Below are 22,149 nucleotides of genomic sequence, written 5' to 3'. Positions count from 1 at the left end.
GGCCTCTTTCATTCTCAAAATTTTCCTAATTTAGATGATAAATGATGTGATCTCCTATTATCTCAGGGGAAATGTTTTACAGCACGAATGCATTGTGGCAGGCCACCCTCCATGGTTCAATGAACCTATTTAAAACTCTGTAGAGAGAATTGTTTACCTTTTCTCCAGTAGAATTGTAAGCTATTCAAGGACAAGAATCTCATTTTCTGCTTGTTCTATGCCTTCTTCCAGGCACAGCTGATTATATAGTAGTCTGCAATAGATTCTTTTTTTTTTTTTTAAGACTTTATTTTTTAGAGCAGTTTTAGATTCACAGTAAATTTGAGAGGAAGATACAGAGATTTCCCATATACCCTCTGCCCCATTATTAACATTCCCCACTAGACTGGTACATTTGTCTCAATTGACGAACTTACACTGATATATTATAATCACCCAAAACCCATAGTTTACCTTAGGGTTCACTCTTATTGTACATTTTATGGGTTTGGACAGATGTATAATGACACGTTTCCATCATTACAGCATCATACAGAGTATTTTCCCTGCCCTAAAAATCCTTTGTGCTCCACCTGTTCATCCCTTCCCTCACCCCCACCACTGGCAGCCACTGAACTTTTACTGTCTCCATAGCTTTGCTTTCTCCAGAATGTCATATACTTGGAATCTTACAGTATGTAACCTTTTCAGATTGGCTTCTTTCACTTAGTAATGTTCTGCAATAGATTCTTATAATTTGATTTAACTTTTTCCCTGACTCAGGAGTCTATGGAAAAAATGCATATACATGTGCATTTTTTCTATTGGATATATATTTTCTTAGAGATACCTGTATTTATCCTCAGACAGCTTGCTGTATGACTTTCTTATAGAATTTTTCAGGAGATGTAATCCATAGAAGCCTTGATTTGTGCTGAAATGGTGCTTTCCAAATGCTCATTTTGTAGCTTTTAATTTATAGATTGGAATCAGAAAGGCTGGCTAATAAACATTGATGTATTTTTACTACTTCGTAGATTATTCAACACACACAAACAACTACATTAACATAAAGTAAAATTTCTATTAACTGTTCCTTAGATAAAAAGAGAACACAGCAAGGTTGAAGGAAAATTTAAAAAAAGAGAGATTCCAGGTATGACGAACAGCATAAGGAAAGCAAAAGAGTTGGGAATTAAAGTGGTCTGCATGTTAAAAGCAAACAACTATTTGTTTATTGAGCACTTATTATGTGTCATTTAAAGTAGTATTTATATTATTGAGCTTTTGGGATAGAATGCATGGAAGACCTTAGAAGGGAGATGTTAGCTTCTAGCATGGCAGATGTTAAGTTTACAAGATGATCACCCTTTCATTTTCAGGAGAAGCTTTTGCACCCCTGAACTTGTTCATGGTATTGATTTGAAGCATTTACATTTCTCTGGGGGCACAGTACACTGTCCATCTGTTTATTTAGATGTTTGCTTGAAGGGGGTTTAATATAGGCAGAGACAACGCTCTCTTTTTTTATTCCAAACCACAGTTTGCCTTATTTTTTAAATTGTGTTTTTGCTTTTGCAAATGTGTCCATAGGCGTTAAGTAATGGTAGCATATTTATAAATTTAAAAATAAATAATTTCAGAAGGCAATAACAGCTGGCAAGTATTTTTTTCATGTGAGTTGTTTTTGAGGAAAGAAGGAAACAGTTCTGTGGGCATGGAGAACCAAATCATACCAGTTCACAGAAGAGTAGACTGCAGCAAGAACATCTTAAAATTCTAAATTTCATGAAAACCTTAAGAGAATAAGTGTATCCATTGAAGGAAGGTATGGCGCTCTAGGTGTGTTGGCAGGGAGGAGTGTGGGCCAGGGTGGTTCAGTGTGAATTATAAGCATCTAATATTCACAGTGAGTGTAGTGGAGACCCTGCTTCGTATTGCACTCATGTAATCCACTTGATTCTGGGTAGAAGAGATTTAATAATAAGCCTGTTAATGAACTTCTGAGCTGCTACTACTGACCTGGGGATGATCAAAAGGTGAGACACAAGAGGTCTCAAGGCCCTGTACAGATGGGATCCATTTCAGCTCTTCCTGTTTCAGGAAAGGACTCTTTCCATCAAAGGGTTAGAGCTTGCATCCCTGATTGAATGCATGCAATCATTCGTGCAGGAGAGGCAGGGATTTAGGAACCTAGTGCCATGGCCAGGATTTTACAGAATTTATTTGAGGAAAGCAAAATCTTTCACAGAAGTAAATTGTTAGAGACCCATGACTCAAAGATATTCTTTTGAGCAATTACACTTAGAACACAACAAACCTAGGAAAAGAATGTTATGGGATCCCTAAGGAAGTATCCACATTATGCTAGCAGATAGAGAGTTCCTTTAGCCCCTGGGGTTGGAACTTGTTCCCAGTTCCTTGGTGAGGAACCCAGAGACTCAAGACTGATATGAAACCCCAGTAATAGCAAGGTCACATTATGCTTGCATTTAACCTAGTTGGATTCCAAAATATTGGTCAAAAGATAAAAGGAAAGATGAAGATTTAAATAGAGCCCAGTGTGAGCTCACCATTTTATTCAATAAGCTTAAGCCCACAGGCAGGGAATGGAGTCAGTCAAATCAGCAATAATCATTGCAAGTTTGAAACCTATTTTTAAAATGTGAGAAAGATGTAACAGTTTCCCTCATCAATGGCAAAGAGATCAAACGTCTGCCTGGCAAGTGGGCAGTCCTCCAAGCCTTACAGGAAAACCTTAGATAAATGAGGGCTAAGGAAGAGTTACATGGACTGATAAAGTCATCTATGGAAGATGGAATGATGAGGATGAAAAAGAAGGGCCAACAAAGAGAATCTTCATTAATTTGCTGAAGTACTCCAAGCAGAGATATCCTTGAGTGATGGTTTCTGAATATATTATCTCTTTGGAATTATATACTGAACATAACAATAAACATTACATATTTTGTGAGCATATTCATATATGTGTTGTATACGCAAAACCACGTACATGATGATAGTGGACAATAGACTTTGAAGGATATTTGACTTTACCTCTTTTTTGGGGGGGGTCTTAGATAACGACATTAAATGCTAACCTCTTCAGATCATGTTATTCAACTGTATCCTTTTTCTGGAGAGCATGTGAATCAGTTTGTAAGAATCCCAAGTAAGTTGGGGGAGAAGTAAAGTCTTATATTATGCAGGTGGGGATATAAGCCAGTATATTGAGTTGCTGCCATTATTATGGTTTGATTTGTGTTCATGAGTTGATAAGGCTTGGGGAAACTCAAGTCATGTAAGATGTAGATAAAAACCATAAAGTTTTCATGACAGAGTCTAGGTCAAATTATTCCCAGTAAATTTTTTTGTTGGCTTTTATAAAGTTTTGGAAGATGGTGCCTCTCTTTTATTCTGTATTTTTAAATGTAGACATCTGGTCTAAGGGGATCTTACCTACTTTACTATTAGATTCTAGATTTTGTTAATCTAGGTAAGAAGCGCCCTCTGGAAGAATTTGTTCTTTGTAATGCTGATTAAAATGTCAGTTGTTACAGCATGAATTTAAATAGCAATAATACCATTTTTCATTTCAGATCATTCTATTTGTGATATGTGCTTTCATATGCATTCTAATTTCAGTTCCACGAATATTTATACTGTGACTAATGTGATTGAGTCGTGAAGATGGGTAGTGAAGGTACGAAAGGTGAATTGGTCAGTTCTCTGTCTTCAAGAAACCCATGGTCTTTTAAGATAAATTGACATTTAAGGAAATAGTTATGACATAAACTATGCACTAGTAGCTGTAAAAAGAAGGCACAGAAATAGTACAGAAAAAAGAATAATTGATCCTATTTGGAGAAAATGGAGACAAGGAAACCTTCCCAGGGGTGTGGGCCCCAAGAAGGGCTTCAGAGGTGACCAAAGAGGGAAAAGCTGTTCTGAGATAGAATATGAAAATTCACACAAGCATGAAACAGCATGCTGTGCTTGGGTACTATGTTAGTACTGAAAAGTGTGTGCGCGTGTGTGTGTTTGTATGTGTGTAAAGGGGTCTAGAGAGATGAACAGGGTCTTAATGACGAGACCGTTAATTTTTTGCCAGGATTTATTTTGTAGATTATGGAGAGCCATTTGAAGTAATTAGTCTGGAGAGAGATGTGTCCAAATTTGTTCTTTAAATAAAGCATACTACACACATTGTTTTTTAACCTGCTTTTAAAAATGAATGATATGTTGAGAATATCTTCGCCACATTAGTAAATATTATCTGTCCATTAATTAAAATGGTTGCATTGTATTCTGTGGGTATTTTCACTATTTAATTAATCAGTCCCTTATGTTCAACAATAAAGATACTGGAGAGTTAAGTTTTTGAGAGCAATAAAGTGTTCAGTTTTAGAGCATGTTTTGATTGAGATGCTTATAATACAGCCAAATGGGGATAACCAGAAGGTGCTTGAATATATAAATATGGAAGCTGGGAGCAAGATATGAGAATGTAGGCATGAATTTTGGAGTCATTAGTATATTGATTAGTTGAAGCCAGGAGAGGCGATTGACTGGCCAAGGAAAAGAAAATGCACAATTTTAAAAAAGAGTCAAGGGGATAGAACCTTTGAAAATACTGATTTTTAAGCAGTGGGTTTAGGAATAAGAGATTGGGAAGGAAAAGTTAGAGAAATGGGAAAAAATTTAGAGACTGTGATGTCAGGGAACCTGGGGGAAAAGAGAAAGTTGGTTCTCATAACAGCTTTTAGAGACTTGAGTCCAGATACTAGCATTATTATTATCCTCATTCATAGGGGCTAAGGGTCTTGCTGAAGCCAACGCAATTCTAAGTGATAATACTGGCTTGCTGATCCTGATTGTCTAACCCCAATTCTCATGAAGTTATTAGCACCTGATTTTGTGATTCAGGTAGTTAAAGAAAAGTATAAAAGAATAGCAGAATAAGCTTCAGAAGCTAAAATTAAGATGGATCTGTAGGAGATATAAAATGTAGAAAAAGAACATGTTCTTAAATTATAGCAGGCAAAGGATATCCCAAAATAGGCTGGGAGAGAAAGATGATAAATATGTCTTTAAAATGTTAAGTCTTGGCTTTCAAATTTGGGACTATGGTGGATAAGATGATCAGAGAAACCCTACTCAGAACAGCTGATACTCTTAAACAACACAGACTGAAAACAAACATAACAAACAGGTGTTTTTAAATTTTTTTTTTTATTTTGAAAGAATTTAAAATTTACAGAGAGATTGCAAAAATAGAACAGAGAGTTAACATATATTCTTCCACCCAGTGTCCCCTAGCTTTCTCTAATTTTAACAACTTACATAACCATATTACAATGAATAAAACCAGGAAATTAATACTGGCACATTGCTATTAACTGAGCTACAGACTTTTCCAAATTTCACCAGTTTTTTTCCTTCGTGCTCTTTTTCTGTTCTAGGATCCAATCAAGGATGCCACAGTACATTTAAGTTGTGTTTCCTTAGTGTCCTCCAGTCTTTGATATTTTCTCATTCTTTCCTTTCCTCTTTTTTTTTGTGGTACGTGGGCCTCTCACTGTTGTGGCCTCTCCCATTGCGGAGCGCAGGCTCAGAGGCCATGGCTCACGGGCCTAGCAGCTCCGCGGCATGTGGGATCTTCCCGGACCGGGGCATGAACCCGTGTCCCCTGCATTTGCAGGAGGACTCAACCACTGTGCCACCAGGGAAGCCCATCTTCTTTTCTAATATATGTGTTCAAGACTAAAAATTTCACTCTAAATACCGCTTTTGCTGCACATACACGTTTTGATAAGTTGTATTTTCATTTTCTTTTAGTTGGAAATATTAAAAAATTTCTCTTAAGATTTCTTATTTGACTCATGTGTCATTCAGAAGTGTGTTTAACCTCCTAGTATTTGGAGGACTTGCCAGCTATGTTTCTGTTTTTCTTTTCTAGTTTAATTCCACTGTGGTCTGAGAGCAGACATTGTATGATTTCTGTTCTTTCTAATTTGTTAAGGTGTATTTAATGGCCTAGAAGTGGTCTATTTTGGTGAATATTTCCTGTGAGAATGAGGAAACTGTATAATATGCTGTTGTTGGATGAGGTAGTCTATAGATGTCAATTTTGTCCAGTTGATTGATGGTGTTGTTGAGTTCAACTGTGTCTTTACTGATTTTCTGCCTGTTGGATCTCTTCATTTCTGATGCAGGGGTCTTAAAATCTCCAGCTATAATGGTGGGTTCATCTATTTCTCTTTGCATTTCTCTAGTTTTTGTCCCATATATTTTGATCCTATGTTGTTAGGTACATACACATTAAGGATTGTCATATATTCTTGAAGTATTGATCCATTTACCATTATGTAATGTTCCTCTTTATCCCTGAAAACTTTCCTTGGTCTGAAGTCTGCTCTGTTTAAAATTCATACAGATACTCCCACTTTCTTTTGATCGGTGTTAGCATGGTATATCTCTATCCCTTTACTTTTAATCTGTATATGTCTTTATATTTAAATTGAGTTTCTTGTAGACAGGATATAGTTAGGTATTATTTTTTATCCACTCTGACAATCTCTGTCTTTTATTGGTATATTTAGAGCGTTAACATTTAAAATGACTATTGATGAGTTGGATTAATATCTACCATATTTGTTACTGTTTTATATTGCCATTTTTCCTATTTTTGTCTTCCACAATTTTTCTGCCTTTTCTCTTCTTGGTTGAGCATATTATATGATTCAGTTTTTTCTTCCATTTTTAGCATATCAATTATACTTTTTTTTTTACTTTTATCAGTGGTTGCCCTAGAATTTCCAATATACATTTACAACTAATCCAAGTACACTTTCAAATATGCTAGTACACTATACCATTCCACAGATAGTGTAAATACCTTAAAATAACAAAATATTCCTAATTCATCCCTCCCATCCCTTGTATCATTGTTGTCATTCATTTTGCTAATCTGTAAGCATGCATAGGTGCCTATATACATAGACACAAGCATTCATAATTGAATATATTGTTGCTATTATTATTTTCAATAAGCTTATCAGTTAGCTCATTTGAGAGTAAAAAAAATTAAATGTTTTTAGTTTGCCTTCACTTATTCATTCTCTCATGCTGTCCCTTTATTTATGTATTATAGACCTGAGTTTCTGACCTATATCATATCATTTTCCTTCTCTTTGAAGAACTTTTTTTTTTTTTTAACATTTCTTGCAAGGCAGATCTACTGGCAACAGATTATCTAAATTTTTGTTTGTCTGAGAAAGTTTTATTTCTCCTTCACTTTTTTTTTTTTTTTTTTTTTTTTTTTGCGGTACGTGGGCCTTTCACCGTCGTGGCCTCTCCTACCGCGGAGCACAGGCTCCGGAAGCCCAGGCTCATTGGCCATGGCTCATGGGCCCAGCTGCTCCACGGCATGCGGGATCCTCCCGGACTGGTGCACGAACCCGCGTCCCCCGCATCGGCAGGCAGACTCCCAACCACTGTGCCACCAGGGAAGCCCTTCTCTTTCACTTTTGAAGGATACTTTTGCAAGATACAGAATTCTAGGTTGGTGTTTTTTTTTTTCTCTCAACACTTTAAATATTTCATCTACTTCCTTCTTGCTTGCATGGTTTCTGAGGAGTAGTCAGATGTAATTCTTATCTTTGCTTCTTTATTTATAAGATTTTTTTTTTCTTGTGGCTTCTTTTCAGAATTTTTTCTTTATCTTTGAATTTCTGTGATTTGAAAATGATATGCCAAGGTGTAGGTTTTTGGCATTTGTCTTGCTTGGTGTTCTCTAAGCTCCTTGATCTGTGTTTTGGTGTCTAACAATAATATTTGGAAATTCTCAGTCATTGCTTCAAATGTTGCTTCTGTTCCTTTCTTCTCCTTCTTGTATTTCTATTACATATATGTTATACTTTTTATAGTTTTCCCACATTCTTAGGTATTCTGTTTTTTTTTTTTCATTCCCTTTTCTTTTTGCTTTTCAGTGTACTATTTTGGAAATTCTTATTGTCATAGCCTCAAAGCTCAGAGATTCTTTATTCAGCCATATGCACTCTACTAATGAGCCCGTCAAAGAGGTTCTTCATTTCTGTTGCATTGTTTTTGATCTCTAGTATTTCTGTTTCTTTCTTAGAATTTTCATTTCTCTGCTTACATTATCCATCTGTTCTTACATGTTTTGTTTTTTTAAAGCCCTTAGTATATTAATTATGTATTTTTAAAAGTTCCCATTGTGATAATTCCAACATTCCTGCTACATATCATTCTGGTTCTGATGCTTGTTCAGTTTCTTCAAACTCTGTCTTTTAGCTTTTTAGTATGCATTATAAATTTCTGTTACAAGGGGGACATGAAGTATGAGTAGTTCCTTAGGTAGAAGGAACTGCAGTAAATAGGCTTTTGGTATGTAGTGGTGAGGTGTTGGGGCAGGGGAAGCATTCTGAAGTTCTATGATTAGGTCTCAGTCTATGATTTACATTAGGTGAACCTGTGCTCCTGGACTGTGAACTTCACCAGTGCTTCCCAGTTTGTAACCCCATTTAGGTGTGACGCAATGGCAAAAAAGGACTGGAGTTGGGTATTCCTCTTTCCTCATTTGGAAGGCTAGAATGAGCTGGAGCTGGGTATTTCTCTTCCTCCAGGTGTGTCAGGCTCTGGTAAAGTAGGTTCACTTGAAGGCAGGACTTGCTAAAGAGAACAGAATGCTCTGGCATATTTCAAAATGGTTTCTTTTCCCTTCCTTCTGCTGGAAGCATGGTGGAATTTTCCTCCCATATTCACTGTGAGGACCTGGTAGAGCACCTGGAGATAAAACTCACAAAAGTGCAGGGGTCTCCCTATGACTGGAGCCCCCTACACACCCTGAAATTTTTAACCTCTCAAAGTTTTCAACATTGAGCCTCCAGAAATTTGTCAGTTACAGTTCAGGTTTTCCTGTCCTAGCACTGGTTTTCATGGAGGTTTCTGCTCAGAGATTTCTCTTCCAGTAACATAGGATTCTCTTTTTCTGTCTCTCCTATTTTGGGACAGCTGGTTTGCTTGTGGTTAATATTTACTGGTCTAGTAGCTGTCTTTTAAGAAGACATGTGCATAGGGGAAAGGAGACATAGCCTGAGGTCCAAGCATAGTGAAGCTTGAATAGAAGACCATCTGCATAATGGTTTCTTTAAGAGATAACATTTTCCATGAAAGAGTTAAGAGAAACTGTTACAGAGCAAAATAGTGGAACTGCATGCCAGTCTTGACCTTGAATCCTGTTGGAGCACAAAAAAAAGTAAGAAAGTCTTCCTTGGGAATTCCTAACCAGAAGTTACCCTATCCTGGTTTGGAATTCAGATTCACTCTTTCTACCATTTTGGTGGAAGAGTAAAAGGCCAATAATAGATAAAACATTCTTGAAAAAGAATCAGTTGGGGTGGTTTGCTTTACTAGGTATCAAGATATATTATAAAACCATTCTATGTAGGATAGTGTAGTCTTGGCAGTGCAACAGACAAATAGATGAATCAGTAGAATGCAGACCAGAAATCAGCATATTCATATGTGTAAAACTGATCTAGACAGAATCAACATTGAAGATCAATAGTGAAAGGATTTAGTAAGATAATGTCAAGATAATTGAATGTCCATTGAGGGAAAAACATGATAATAGATTCCTACCTCACACCATACATAAAAATCAATTAGCATTGGGTCAAAACTTTAAAGGCAAAGAGAACACTTAAAAATTTTTGAAGACAATACAGGAGGCTATCTTGATGAGCTTGGAATAGAGGAATATTTCTTAAAACTCAAATGGTGCAAATCATAAAGGAATTTGATACATTTGACTACATTAAAACTAAATCTTCAGGCTTATTTTTTATCAAAAATATCATGAAGAGTATGATTATACAAGCCATAAGTTGGAAAAAATTACTTGCAACACATATTACCAAAAGTTATTAGTATACAGAATATATAAAGCTTCCTAAATTTAATGATAAAAAGACAATTCAATAAGAAATGAGCAAAAGATAAATACACAAATGAACATATCACTGAAGAGGAAACATGATTAACCAATAAATATTAAAAATGCACAGGCTCATTAGGAATGATAATAAAAAAGAAAATGTGTATCACAATAAGGCAGTGCCATTTCAAACTTACCCAAATGGCAAATATGAAAAAGTCTGAGAATGCCAAGTGTGTTTTTTTGTGTGTGTGCAGGAATAGGCATTTGATGATAAGATTAAGCTCGAATTTCAGATTTGCTACTTATCAGTGGTGTGATCTCTGACAAGTCATTCAAACTGTAGCTTAAGTTTTCTCACCTAAAAAATGCAGAATATAATTTCTTTGCAGAGTTGTGAGGAACAAAGATGATGCAAGACAAGCATCTGACATAAAGTTTGGCAAAGAGCAGGAGGTCATAGATGACAGCTGCTAAAATGGAGATAAACTGGGGTAGTAGTTGAGTAGTATAATGTTTATACCAAAGTTTCACTCAATAGAATTAATTCAGAGTGAATGTATTAGGATTTTAAACCTCATTCTTCAAAGTTTGTAACAACAATAGCAACAGCAATAATTAATTGAGGACTTATTATGTGCCAGGCACTGAGTTTAGTGTTTTATATTCATTATTTTATTTAATCCTTATGCTTACTTTGTAAGATAGTATTATTATCTTCATTTTATGGTTGAGGAAATTGAAACTCAAAGAGCTTACTTAATTAACTTGCCCGTGGTCACACATAGCCAGTCATTTGTAGCCCTGGGAGTAGAACACAGTTCTTTCTGCCTTGACTGTAATTCTCTAGTGTATATGATTCCTCTTTAGCAGACAGATACAAAATCAGAACTTTTGACTTATAATCAATTTTCACAATTAGTGGCATCAAAATTAATTTATGTGCAAAATAACGTGATGGACCAATGTGGGTATTAAAAAGAAGGGTGAAGAATTTCAGTTTCTGGCAGTGTTAGTTATTTCCAGCCTAAATCTTTTGTCAAGGTATTGCTATTTTTGACAGAAATGAGGAAAGGAAAAAAGGGAGAATTGGCATAAAAACCAGGTGACTGAACACTTCTCTTTCTCTGTGTGATTTAAAGTTCCACTTGCCAACCCCAGAGACCTCCACATTGTAACTCCCTTAAAGAATAATTGGAATATCACTCAGACTGAAACAGGATGCTAAAATTCATAATATATTCATACACAAAAAGTTTTTAAAGTCACAATCTTGCCTCTTTTAACTCCTTAAAGCAGCGAGAATCTTGTCCTTCAACCCCTATGTTAACAGTGGTCTTTCCAAAAACACAGCTATGCTGACTCAGAGTGAGATGGGATCAACTAGTCTTGGGGTGCAAACTCGTCTCTCATAGTGCAGTACTTCAGCTAAAGGACTGCTCAACAAATTCTGGTTACAGTGTTGAGAAACTCACTGTCTCTTGAGGTAGCTTCAGCTATCTTCAAAGAGCTCTAATTGTTAACAACAAGAGAAACAATGATAATAGCTAATTTTTTATTGAGAGTTTATGATGTGCCAAGTACTGTGCTAAGTGCACAATATAAATTGTCTCATTTATCCTCATAATAACCTCTGTGACACAGATGCTATTATTATCTCCAATTTACAGTTTAAAAACATGGAGCTTTTGATCCATTTATCATAATTTTAACATTTACAGACTATACTCTGATTCACTTGGCAGCACTTAGATATTAGAAAACAGCACAGAACTCTGAGTTAAACTGTAGCTCCTTTGGATTAAACTTTTGAATGTTTAATTGGTTTTCTACATTCTGTTATTGTAGAAAATATGGAATCAGGTGGATGTCTGATTGAAGGGAAGAAGGGAGGGAAGAGATCTTTATTTCTTCATATTTTAAACGTGACACTCTAGGGCTTTTCTGCATTCTCTCTTACATTATCTTCATTGCTTCACCCACTTTTTAAAAGATGCAAGGTTGGATCTATAGCAAAAAAGAGAAATCTTTCTCTGTACTCTGCTACATGTTTTCTAGATCGATATTTGCAGACAGTGCACACAGTCCAAGAATTGTGCATTTCTAAATTATTTTAGAAATGTTTAAAGGTAATGCAAATGCATAGTATACCATTCAAAAGAGAAAAGGGACAAAAATACCATGATAAACATCAGCAAGATGGAGAATTCACAAAATCAATGTTTATTTCTCTCTGATGGATTTTCAGATGTTGTTGTTAACAGCCTGATGTAAAATCTTTTTCTATATTTATGTAAGATTATGTGTCCGTGCAGTAATTTACTTATAACTTGGATCATGTCCAAAGCTTTTCTTAAGGCAACAGAATTACTTTTTAAGCCATCTGATATCATTATAGCCTTACATTTAGTGTTTTATTGTAAAATTAGACATTTATATATCTGCAATGTTAAATCCTTAATACCTAATAGATGGCTAGAATCTTGAAGCTGTAGTATATTTTCGTGTTCACTTTTTTCCTTGAAATCACAAACAGTACACCTTACACATATAAAAATTGGGTGTGCTGTAGTCTTATACTTAACCTAAGTCATGTGAAATGACTAAATAGCTCTTTATTAATGTCAGTTTTAGAAATTATACATAAGGAAGCAACATTTTCACAGTGCTTAGGGTTCATGCAGCTTTGTCATATGTAGGGAAAAGGAAAGTCGATTTAGTGGTGGAATGATCATGACTAACTGTATGTTACATATGACTGACTAATGCCAGACCACACTAAAGCTGTTCTCGCAGTGGTGAACTGCCTCCAGTAAAAAGAAAGAAAGCCCTTCAGGCAGATGGCCAATTTAAGAATAAAAATTAGCCTATAGTCTTCATTTAATCTATTTGTGGGCATAAATGAGAACTTAACTTTAACCAAAAAACCCTGTGATGTATTTTTAGCATCTTGCATGGTGAATGAATGGATTTTACACTTCCAGTTGAATCAGAACTGTTAAAATAAGCTCCCAATGCTACTATCATCTCTTCAGAATCACTTGTCTTGAGTCTGCCTGTCAGTATATTCTCCTCCCTTGCAAGATAGCTAATAATCTCATTTAAAATCATAGAGTTCCATGACACCAAAAAAGCTGACAGTTTCTTCCTTGTTGCTACTGTACTACCACCCCTGAGTGACTGCTTATCTACAGCAACACCACTGCTTTATGTTACCAGATTTCTGAACAAATACTTCAGTTTATTTTGGGGTCACCCTTTTCTTTTGACAGATTGTGATTTATATATACATTATTTTCCATTTCCAGTAGGACCAACTTACATAAGAAAACAACAACAAAATCAAATCCCCCAATCCCCTGCTGGGTCTCAGGAAACTTAACCTACTCCCACCTCTACTAACCTCTACTGTTTGGCTTGTCAGTGAGGGTAGCTATGAATTCATGCATCTTGAAATATCATGTTTTAATTTGGCTTAACAGTAACATACTACCTGGCAAAGAAACATCCCTAGAACACCCTGATACCCATGCAGAGGCCAGACCTTAAGTGTTTAAACTAATTCTCAAACATTGATACTCTAATGTGTCACACCTTAGCTATAGCTGACAATTCATTTCTAAAAGAATCTGTGTTTTAAGGAATTTATTGTTTGAGATTTTCATTGTACATTCATCCATAGAGCAGATTTCTTGAAAATTCAAATATTTTAATTTGTCTCAGAGTATCAAAAATAAGCTAAAGCAAAAACAAATGTAACCACTAATTAGTTAAAACAATGGCAATTACCAAGGGAAGTCAAAGTCTTACAGAATGAATGAGATGCTTGGAGAATGGCTTATTAATGACCAGAAGCAAGGGGATACTCACAAAGAAGGGACTTTTATTTTTTTCAGAAAAGGTAAGCATCATGAAAGAAGAAAAAAGGCAAGGAGGATGGGAATAGCAGGTAGCCAAAATGATAAAATAGGAGTGAACTGAAAGGCACTGTCAGGGGTCAAGAGTGAGAGAGGCAAAGCTGAGAAATAGCTGTGAGGGAGAAAATTCTTAGTGTATTAACAAGCAGACAGATGCAACTCGGTGGCCTCTCACCAATTTGTTTTTTTAATCCTGAAAAGCACATGTAATATACAATAGCTCCGAAATCCAGTGTGTCATTTAGTGCAGTACTTTAAGCAGGGCAAAGATTAAAAAAAATTTATACTACATATTGTATTATTTACTCTATTTCTCACAATATTACATACATTACACGGCACTAAATAATATTATTTCAAAATATGGAGCAGACCAGATTTGTTGTAGATAGTAAACTAAAGCTGTTGAACTCTGTAAGGTAACACCTTTTTCTAACAGTGGACTGCTGTTTTTAGACTAAAATCTTCCCCCAACTGCCCTTGCACAAACTTTGATGTGGGAAGGAATCCTCATGCTGGTAGGAGGAAGCTCAGCCTTTACTGTTGAGGAATTAAACTCCAGTATTCCTTTAGAGCTGGAGAGAGGACTTGACTTCCCAGCTTCAAATCTGATGATGTGGCCCACAGCCTTCTGTGGGCTCCTGATCAATTCATCAGATGATGAGTTTGTCAAATGACCCATTTGTTAAATTTATAAATATGCTTATCTACTAAGACAGCTTATTTTAACTCTTTAAAAAATTTGTATTAATCCTACAGATGGATTCGAAGGAGCCAGGGCTCCAGGGTTCTGCGGCCTATGGTTTCTCTCTGTTCTTCAGTCTCCCCTCTGTGGGATCCACAGCCCGGATTGTGCCGTGTTGCTCGCTGTTCATTTTCCCTAGCTTGGCTTTTTCTAGCTTCAGGAGATAAAATAGAATGCTATTAAAATCTCCTCATTAAATACAAGTTGTTGTAAATGCTATAAACAGTTAAAAATACATTTGATCACACAGGCAAATTTGCTTACTCTCCAAAAATTGGGGAATGGATCTTAAAAATGATGAAATGTTAAAAACAAAAAAAATGGCTTTTAAAATATGAGAAGGAAATTAGTACAAATTGTTAAAATTCCAAATTAAAATTTTGATTATGTTAATAAGAAGAAAATAGTCATAGAATATTCAAGAATAGTAGAGTAATAATCATATACACAAGAAGAACATATTTATGAGAATAAATCATTCCATAACCTTAGATTTTAAAAACTGAAAATTTTCAAAAATTAACAAGATTTGCTGAATATATTCACGAGGAATATGTACATAAGAAAATGTATTCATATTAATTTGTCAGTAAGATTATTTCTTAAAATAAGGTTCTAGTAAACTTGAAATTTGGTGAATTCTGCAAATTGGTCACCTGGCCAATTGATTCTTCAGAGAATTACATTTTCATGAATGGGACTACTTCAGCTTTCTTATGATGACACTGTGTTTGAAAAACTTGAAGTAATTGCCAACATTTAAAAGTCAAGAAATTTCTTGGAAAGCTCTGAATTATTATACTATTTCTTGAAAAATCTGCAACACTGAACCTATATTTCTATACAGCAACATTAGCTGGACTTGAATAAGGCTACTCCCTTCAGAAGGGCCAGGGGTAGGGTGACCATATGGCCAGTGTGCTAATGATAGTCCTGGTTTATGCCTGTTTTCCTAGTATAATTCTTAAATGTGCCCACTTTCACTCTCACAGTGTTCAGTCTGAGAGAGAAATTGTACAGTCACTCTAGTTAGTGAGCTCCAGTCTTCTGTAGTTCATACAACACCCTTTTGTCTTATAATTCACACACCATATGCGTGGGCTTTGTAAGCATTTGAATGTGTTATTCCTGTTCTAGTGTCTCCTGGTCTAGTTCACGTATGTAGAAACACACAGCTAATTCTTCCTTAGTGATGGATAAAGAGGCTTTGTTGTGTTTTTTCACTTAGTGTTACCTTCTGTTTGCTTCCTCTTACACAGACTGGTCTTAAATAAAGATTCAGTGCAATGTCATCCGTCTTTTGCCTCATGAATCTTCACTGTAGTAGGCATGACCCTATCACATGACTTTACTACTATGTGCACACTCCTATATTTATTTTTCAACCAGGGTTGTACCAAGAAATTCATGTAATATCTCCTTACTGATGCAGCTAAATGGTTAGTAATCACAAACTCAGAAACTAGCTAGTTTAATTTGTAAACCCCAAACTTGGTTCGTGCCAAGGCCTGTGCTAGTCAGTGAGCATACAGAGATGAAAGACATTGTGCTGTTCGTATTATCAAGTTATTAGTTCCTTCATAAGATAGTCTTGACTTTTGTTTGTATGCTTTTTTACATCTCTGCATATTGTTTCTTGGCTTATCATCTTTCTTATGAAAGTAGGCCAAATGTGTGTGTGTGTGTGTGTGTGTGTGTGTGTGTGTGTGTGTATTGGAGGAGGGACAGATTTGAGCAAGAACATTTTATTTCAACACGTACACTTTTATAGGCACGGAAACAGAGCAATGTTAAAGAGCTAGGCTACTGGCGATTTCAGGTAAGGCCTCAAAGGTTGGCTATTTCTTGGGGGGGTTACAGTACTCTCAATTGAGATTTCTGGTATGAAAATGTGATTTCATCAATTTAACTGGTGCCAAGTGTCTTCTCAAGGGTGATCAGCATCCCTGCAGAGCTTATATCAAAATTAAATCTCCTTATTTTTATTCAGCTTCCTACCATTTATATATTCAGGCTCTTTCTTCTGGTATGATGTTTCTGAAAAGATATTGACCAATAAAATAAAAGGACCTGCCCATTGTCGTAATACCTGTCGTAATCAGTCAATACGCCCATTGACTGATATCCTCTATTCAATCACATTTCCTATAGCCTCTCTGGTTGAGAATCTGGGATTTTGTGAAGCTGTCCTGGAAATGTTTTCTGGACTGTTCTCTACGAATTCCTTCCTGGGTAGAGCTGGTTAGGCTCAGAAAATTTTAGATAACCCAGTTTCCAGAGACTGGTTGTAAATGCACTGTCTTGGACCAGATGGAAGATGATCTACTTCACTGGGAATCATGGTTTTAAGACTTCCTAAGTTACATGGTAATGGCATTCTTTGGTAGGTGCTTCTCAATCTCAGAAACATGACTGATTGGCTTCTTAGAGGAAATAACCTTGATATGTGGGCTTTTTCAATTAGTTTTAATATAATGTGCTTGTAAGAGACCTGAACCAAACTACCTAAGTATCCAAGCAATTGATTGATAAATATGAATGCTTAACACATTGATTTGTGTTTAGTGTTTTACACTAGAAATCAAATAGCTAAGAGACACTAAGATATTCGTGTTCATGGTTCGTAGTATTCTTTCCCTTGAGGGGAACAGAGGATGACTAATACTCTGTATTAAGGATTATAATTGCCAAGGAAACCAAGATGGAAAACACTTGTATCTGCTTCTCTGTTGGAAAGTCCACACCAGTATAGCCAACAATTATCAGGAATTTTCTCAAGGATTATTGTCAAGTTAGTCATCAAATGATATTACACAGATACACTTAGTGCACTTCAGGGATATACATGTCAAGGTAAATGGATATTTAGTACCAATATTACATGACAAGTACTGACAAATTCCTAATTTTCAAGTTCTCATTGTTTATTCATTTATTTTAGGAACCATAAAGAATTTTTATCACCACTTTAACTCAAGCAGTTAGGCTGATACAATTAAGTTACAGTCAATGATCTACTGGTATCTGGCTCTCCCCCAAACTCCAAAATCCTGGGCTTGTAGCATTTGCCAGTTTTCACAGTGTAAATTCTCCCAGCAATGCTGATTTCTCCTACAGGTAACAACTGGCTCTCCCAATATTCCTGAATATTTAACAGTGGGCTCTCTAGAGTCTGTACAAGCTAACCCAGCACACTACTAGCAGTTTTAACTAGTTACAATCTAGTTCTGAAGTTGCATCTAGCTTTCTCCTGTTATCTTTTGATTAGAGTCAGAAGACACATTAGTGAACCACCTCTTAAAGAAAACTATTTTACAGATAACTGTATCTGTTTATGCTGAGCTTATTAGCTTCATTTGTAGCTTGTGACCTTTACAAAGCATGGGACAGAAGGAAGCTTACTATCATCGCTTAAATTCCCTCTCATTTGCATAGTGTGTGTGGGAAGAGAATAAGCCACAGGGACAACTCAGTAGACAAAACGAAAAGTAGGACTTAAAAAAAAAAAACAGTAGGAAGAAGTCGTTTGTGGGTAATGTAAGATAAAACATTCAGGAAAAGAGTATAAGGAAAAATAGAATGTAAAAATGAGATTGATAGAGACGTATTCTAATTTTTAAAAGTGGACACTAACACACAGGTAAATAGATATTGTGTCATATTGGTTGGTTGACTGCAAAGTGAGAGTAGTTGAGATTAATTTTGCCTTCCATATCCATCATTTAATTGAGCTCAAGTAATTCCTAAGACCATCTTATAAAATGGAATTCATGTCAAACTCATAGTATCAATTTTATGGAATCATTCTCTTATCTATTTAAATTTCTTAAACTTCATTTTCCAAGAAAGTGTTATTTGCAAATGTCCTAGAGATAGTAGCCACCAGCAACCTAGGCTCCCCATTCCTATTACTGTGGCTTTCTCCCTAGGAGTTATGGTTGGAGTATGTATAGAAACCACTCACACATCCTTGACAAATTCCTGGGGTGGTAAAGTGGATGGGTAAGAAACAATAGGTACCTATACATTGAGAGATGAAGAAAATTCTTTGAGAGAATTTATGAAAGAGAAGGGGAGTCTGATATGGTGATCTTGACTCAGGAATAAAAAGCATTGGTTGTCACAGGTGCAAAGGAATTCTGAGTGTAGCATTGAGGCTGTTGCACAAATCTTGCAATTCTTTGCCTAAGTCTAGGTTCTGGGGATGAGAATATCAGAAGCTTCTTCACCAGGTTTTTATGAAACATATTGTGGGTCCAAGAGACAACACTTTAGGACACCTCTAACAACCTTTGGTGTTATAACTGATGCCGTCTTCTCTAGAAATGGGCAGCTGGTATCCTTTTTGTGTGGGTTGGATTTTATTTCCAGAACTCAAGAAAGAGATAGCCACAAAATTGTGTCCTTACAACCAGGATCAGGAATGGACTTGAGAGCAAGAGGTCAAGTTCATTTCTAATCTTCCCTGGAAGTTTTCCCATCATTATCAGTGACCTCATGGCTGGAAAGTTTGAATTTTACTAAGAGCTATGAACACAGAGTGGCTTTAATTAAAGAAAAAGATAGTCAATAATTGTTGGTTTGACATTTATAAGACAATAATTCTGGTAAAATCATATTCCATGTGAGAAATGGAAAGTTCTATTACGCTATTACCAGAAGCTGAGAATAAAATTAGTTTAACTCGAAATAAGTCTTCACAAAAGTTATAACAAACATACCGGGCAGCTTCTGAATATCTCTCCAGACATCTAAACACTGCTGCCTGACGAAGATGATTTCGGAAATAGGCTGGGTTTAAAACAATGCTCCTGAAAAGATAAAAGAAATGCCAATGTTATTAAGCTGATTTCTAGATTTTTCTTTATTGCATATAATTGTTTTTCTAAATTTTTATAGCTGTAATGAAAATGTGTTAAAACTGACACTATAATACATTTTTTGGTTGATCTTTAAAAAAAAAAAAAGTCAGTTACCAGAAGTGTATAGGAATGAAATAACATTCATTCAGTTTTACATACTATATATTTTAAAAGATACTAGTAAATGGATCATTTGTCTTCCTGTAATTGTCAGTTAAGACAAATAAACAAGCATTATTGAAAAATTAAGTTTGCACGATAAAAGCAATTTTATTTATAACACAGGCTAACTTTTATAGATATAACAATGGCAACAAATTTGAATCCAACTTATATTACATGTAAGACATGGTGTTATTTTATTATATATTTATAAATCAGGCACAGATCACAGGTAGACATATTTATAGTATGTCTACCTATAATGAAGGAGGAGATTGTTAGCTGCTGAATTTCAGTTAAAAGAAAGGAACTGGAATTTGAGTGACATGTTTATTTGCACTCCACATTGGGTTCTGTGTCTTCCCCCAGCTGGACAATGTGGTGGAATGGAAGGAGCCCTGTACCATTGGCTAAGGAATCTGGTCCTGAACTTGCCACTTTTGGTAAGACCCTTGTTCACTTTGGGTTTCCATTTTCTTTTATTGAAATTACAAGGCTTGACTTTTGGATAAGATTATCTATCCTTGCTGATTTTTTCATTATCTCAGAGTTCTGCAGTCTCAGTTCCAGCTCAGATGAGATGATGATCACTCCATAGCTGCCCTCTTCCTCCAGAGATAAACTGGCAGCCATTCCTCTTCCTTGCTTCACTGAGAACCAGGCACTGTTCAAGGCATTTGATATAATGAGGTGAACTAGACAGATATAGACCATGATTCATCACTGAATGAGGAGACAGCCATTAGTTAAAGTTTAAGGTGTAGCTTATATCATAATAGAGTGTTGTGTTATTGATGTAAGATACAAATGTTACAGAACCAACACAGGATTATTAAGCAATCTTTTTTTTTTTTTTTTTTTTTTTTTTTTCTTTTTGCGGTATGCGGGCCTCTCACTGTTGTGGCCTCTCCCGTTGCGGAGCACAGGCTCCGGATGCGCAGGCCCAGCGGCCATGGCTCACGGGCCCAGCCGCTCCGCGGCATATGGGATCCTCCCAGACCGGGGCACGAACCCGTATCCCCTGCATCGGCAGGCGGACTCTCAACCACTGCGCCACCAGGGAGGCCCTAAGCAATCTTTTTGTGAGCCTGTTTTTACAAGTTGCTGAGAATCACTTGGAATTAGTTCATTATTGAAGTAAGTGGTTCTTAATCTTTTGGGGAGGTTCACAGAGCTTTTTGAGAATCAGATGAAAGCTATGGATCTCTGTCCAGAAAAATGCACATAAACATGGTTGCCCAAATTTAGGTAATTCATGTGACCCCTTAAGGCTATTCATGAACTCCAGACTAAAAAAAAATGCAGACAAGAATAATTCCATTCCCAGAACCATTGCTTATAGAAAGAATAAAGTAAAAAAAGAGGCATCTATCTGATGTACATAGAATCATAGAATTATATGACGATGAGATGGATTGACTGAATAATTCAGCTCACTTTAAACACAAATGAACAGCATCCAGAGAGGCTAAGGGACCTCTCTAAAATCATAAACTAGTTAGTTGCAATGTTGCTTCAAGTTTATTATTATGTTTCCTATCTCTAGCTACAGCAATTCATATTTTACCTTACTCCTTCTCTATGATTTCTGAATTAGCGGAGCCTGAGTTAGTAAAGTTTCACTGCATTCTATGCTTAGTAGTTTGTACAAATGAATACGTTAATCTCCCAAGAACACAGACCATTTGCTTTGTTGATTTCTGATTAAAATATTGGAAATTTAAAGCCTATTACATAAGTTTATCCCACATCCATACTGAGCTATTAATATCTACTACTAATACTTTATATTAATTCAGGAAAAAGTACATTTATAAAGCATGTTTGTGTATTTTATCCGTGTAAAGGTAATCTTGTAAAATTAGATCAGAGTGAAAAGAACAGTGCTCTGTCTAGGGGCCTGGGTCTTCCGACTCTGACCAGAACTTTTTCTTCCACATTGTAGTTAATCTTTCTTTTTATTTTGTAATCTTTATTCACTTACGCATTTTTAGCAAATGTCTGCAAATGTGATGAGACAAAATCCTTACTGAATGACCATTTCTTGTCTTTGACATCTCTTTGCCCATGATGTGGTATTTTGGTTTTGCTATGCTGTTCTCCAAAGAATCTCGCTTTGCCAGATGTGTTTTGATAAAAATGGATTAGGCTGAAGAAAAGGATGGGGTGTGGTGGGCAGGAGGAGTGTGAGAGAAGGGTTTAATACAATAGAGGGAGAAGGGAGAGGAGGAATGATCAAAGTGGCCTTGGTGGAGGAGGAGATTTTTGTGGGTAGTGAGGGTTGATGAGATAAACACTGTTTCAGTGTAATTTTTAAAAAGAATAGATTTTTAAAAAATTGCTTGTAATTACAAATCCTTTCTTTGGTGCTGAAGAAATACATTAGAGGACATGAGTTTAGAAATCACTATTGCTAAACTAGACTAGGCTCTCTTAAACCATAACACCACCCTATACTAAGCCACATAAATCACAGCTTCAGAAGAGGGACCAAAAAGACCAGGACCCAGTCTACCCTGACAG

The 22,149-nt window shown here is 36.0% G+C and overlaps 1 protein-coding gene across 1 annotated transcript in view; it reads right to left on the bottom strand.

Annotated features, from left to right (window-relative positions):
• The window catches only part of SPATA16 (spermatogenesis associated 16), a gene marked incomplete at its 3' end in the record, with an annotated part of 212,598 nt that overhangs the window by 98,874 nt on the left and 91,575 nt on the right, over positions 1–22,149 (bottom strand). The window contains exon 3 of the mRNA XM_082624320.1: positions 19,324–19,413. Coding sequence (XP_082480446.1) covers positions 19,324–19,413 — 90 coding nt within the window. The remainder of the gene's footprint in view (positions 1–19,323; positions 19,414–22,149) is intronic.

This window comes from Mesoplodon mirus (assembly GCF_964341445.2).
Source record: "Mesoplodon mirus genome assembly, chromosome: 6".
Lineage (NCBI taxonomy): Eukaryota > Metazoa > Chordata > Mammalia > Artiodactyla > Ziphiidae > Mesoplodon > Mesoplodon mirus.
This window is presented reverse-complemented; position numbering and strand designations above follow the sequence as displayed.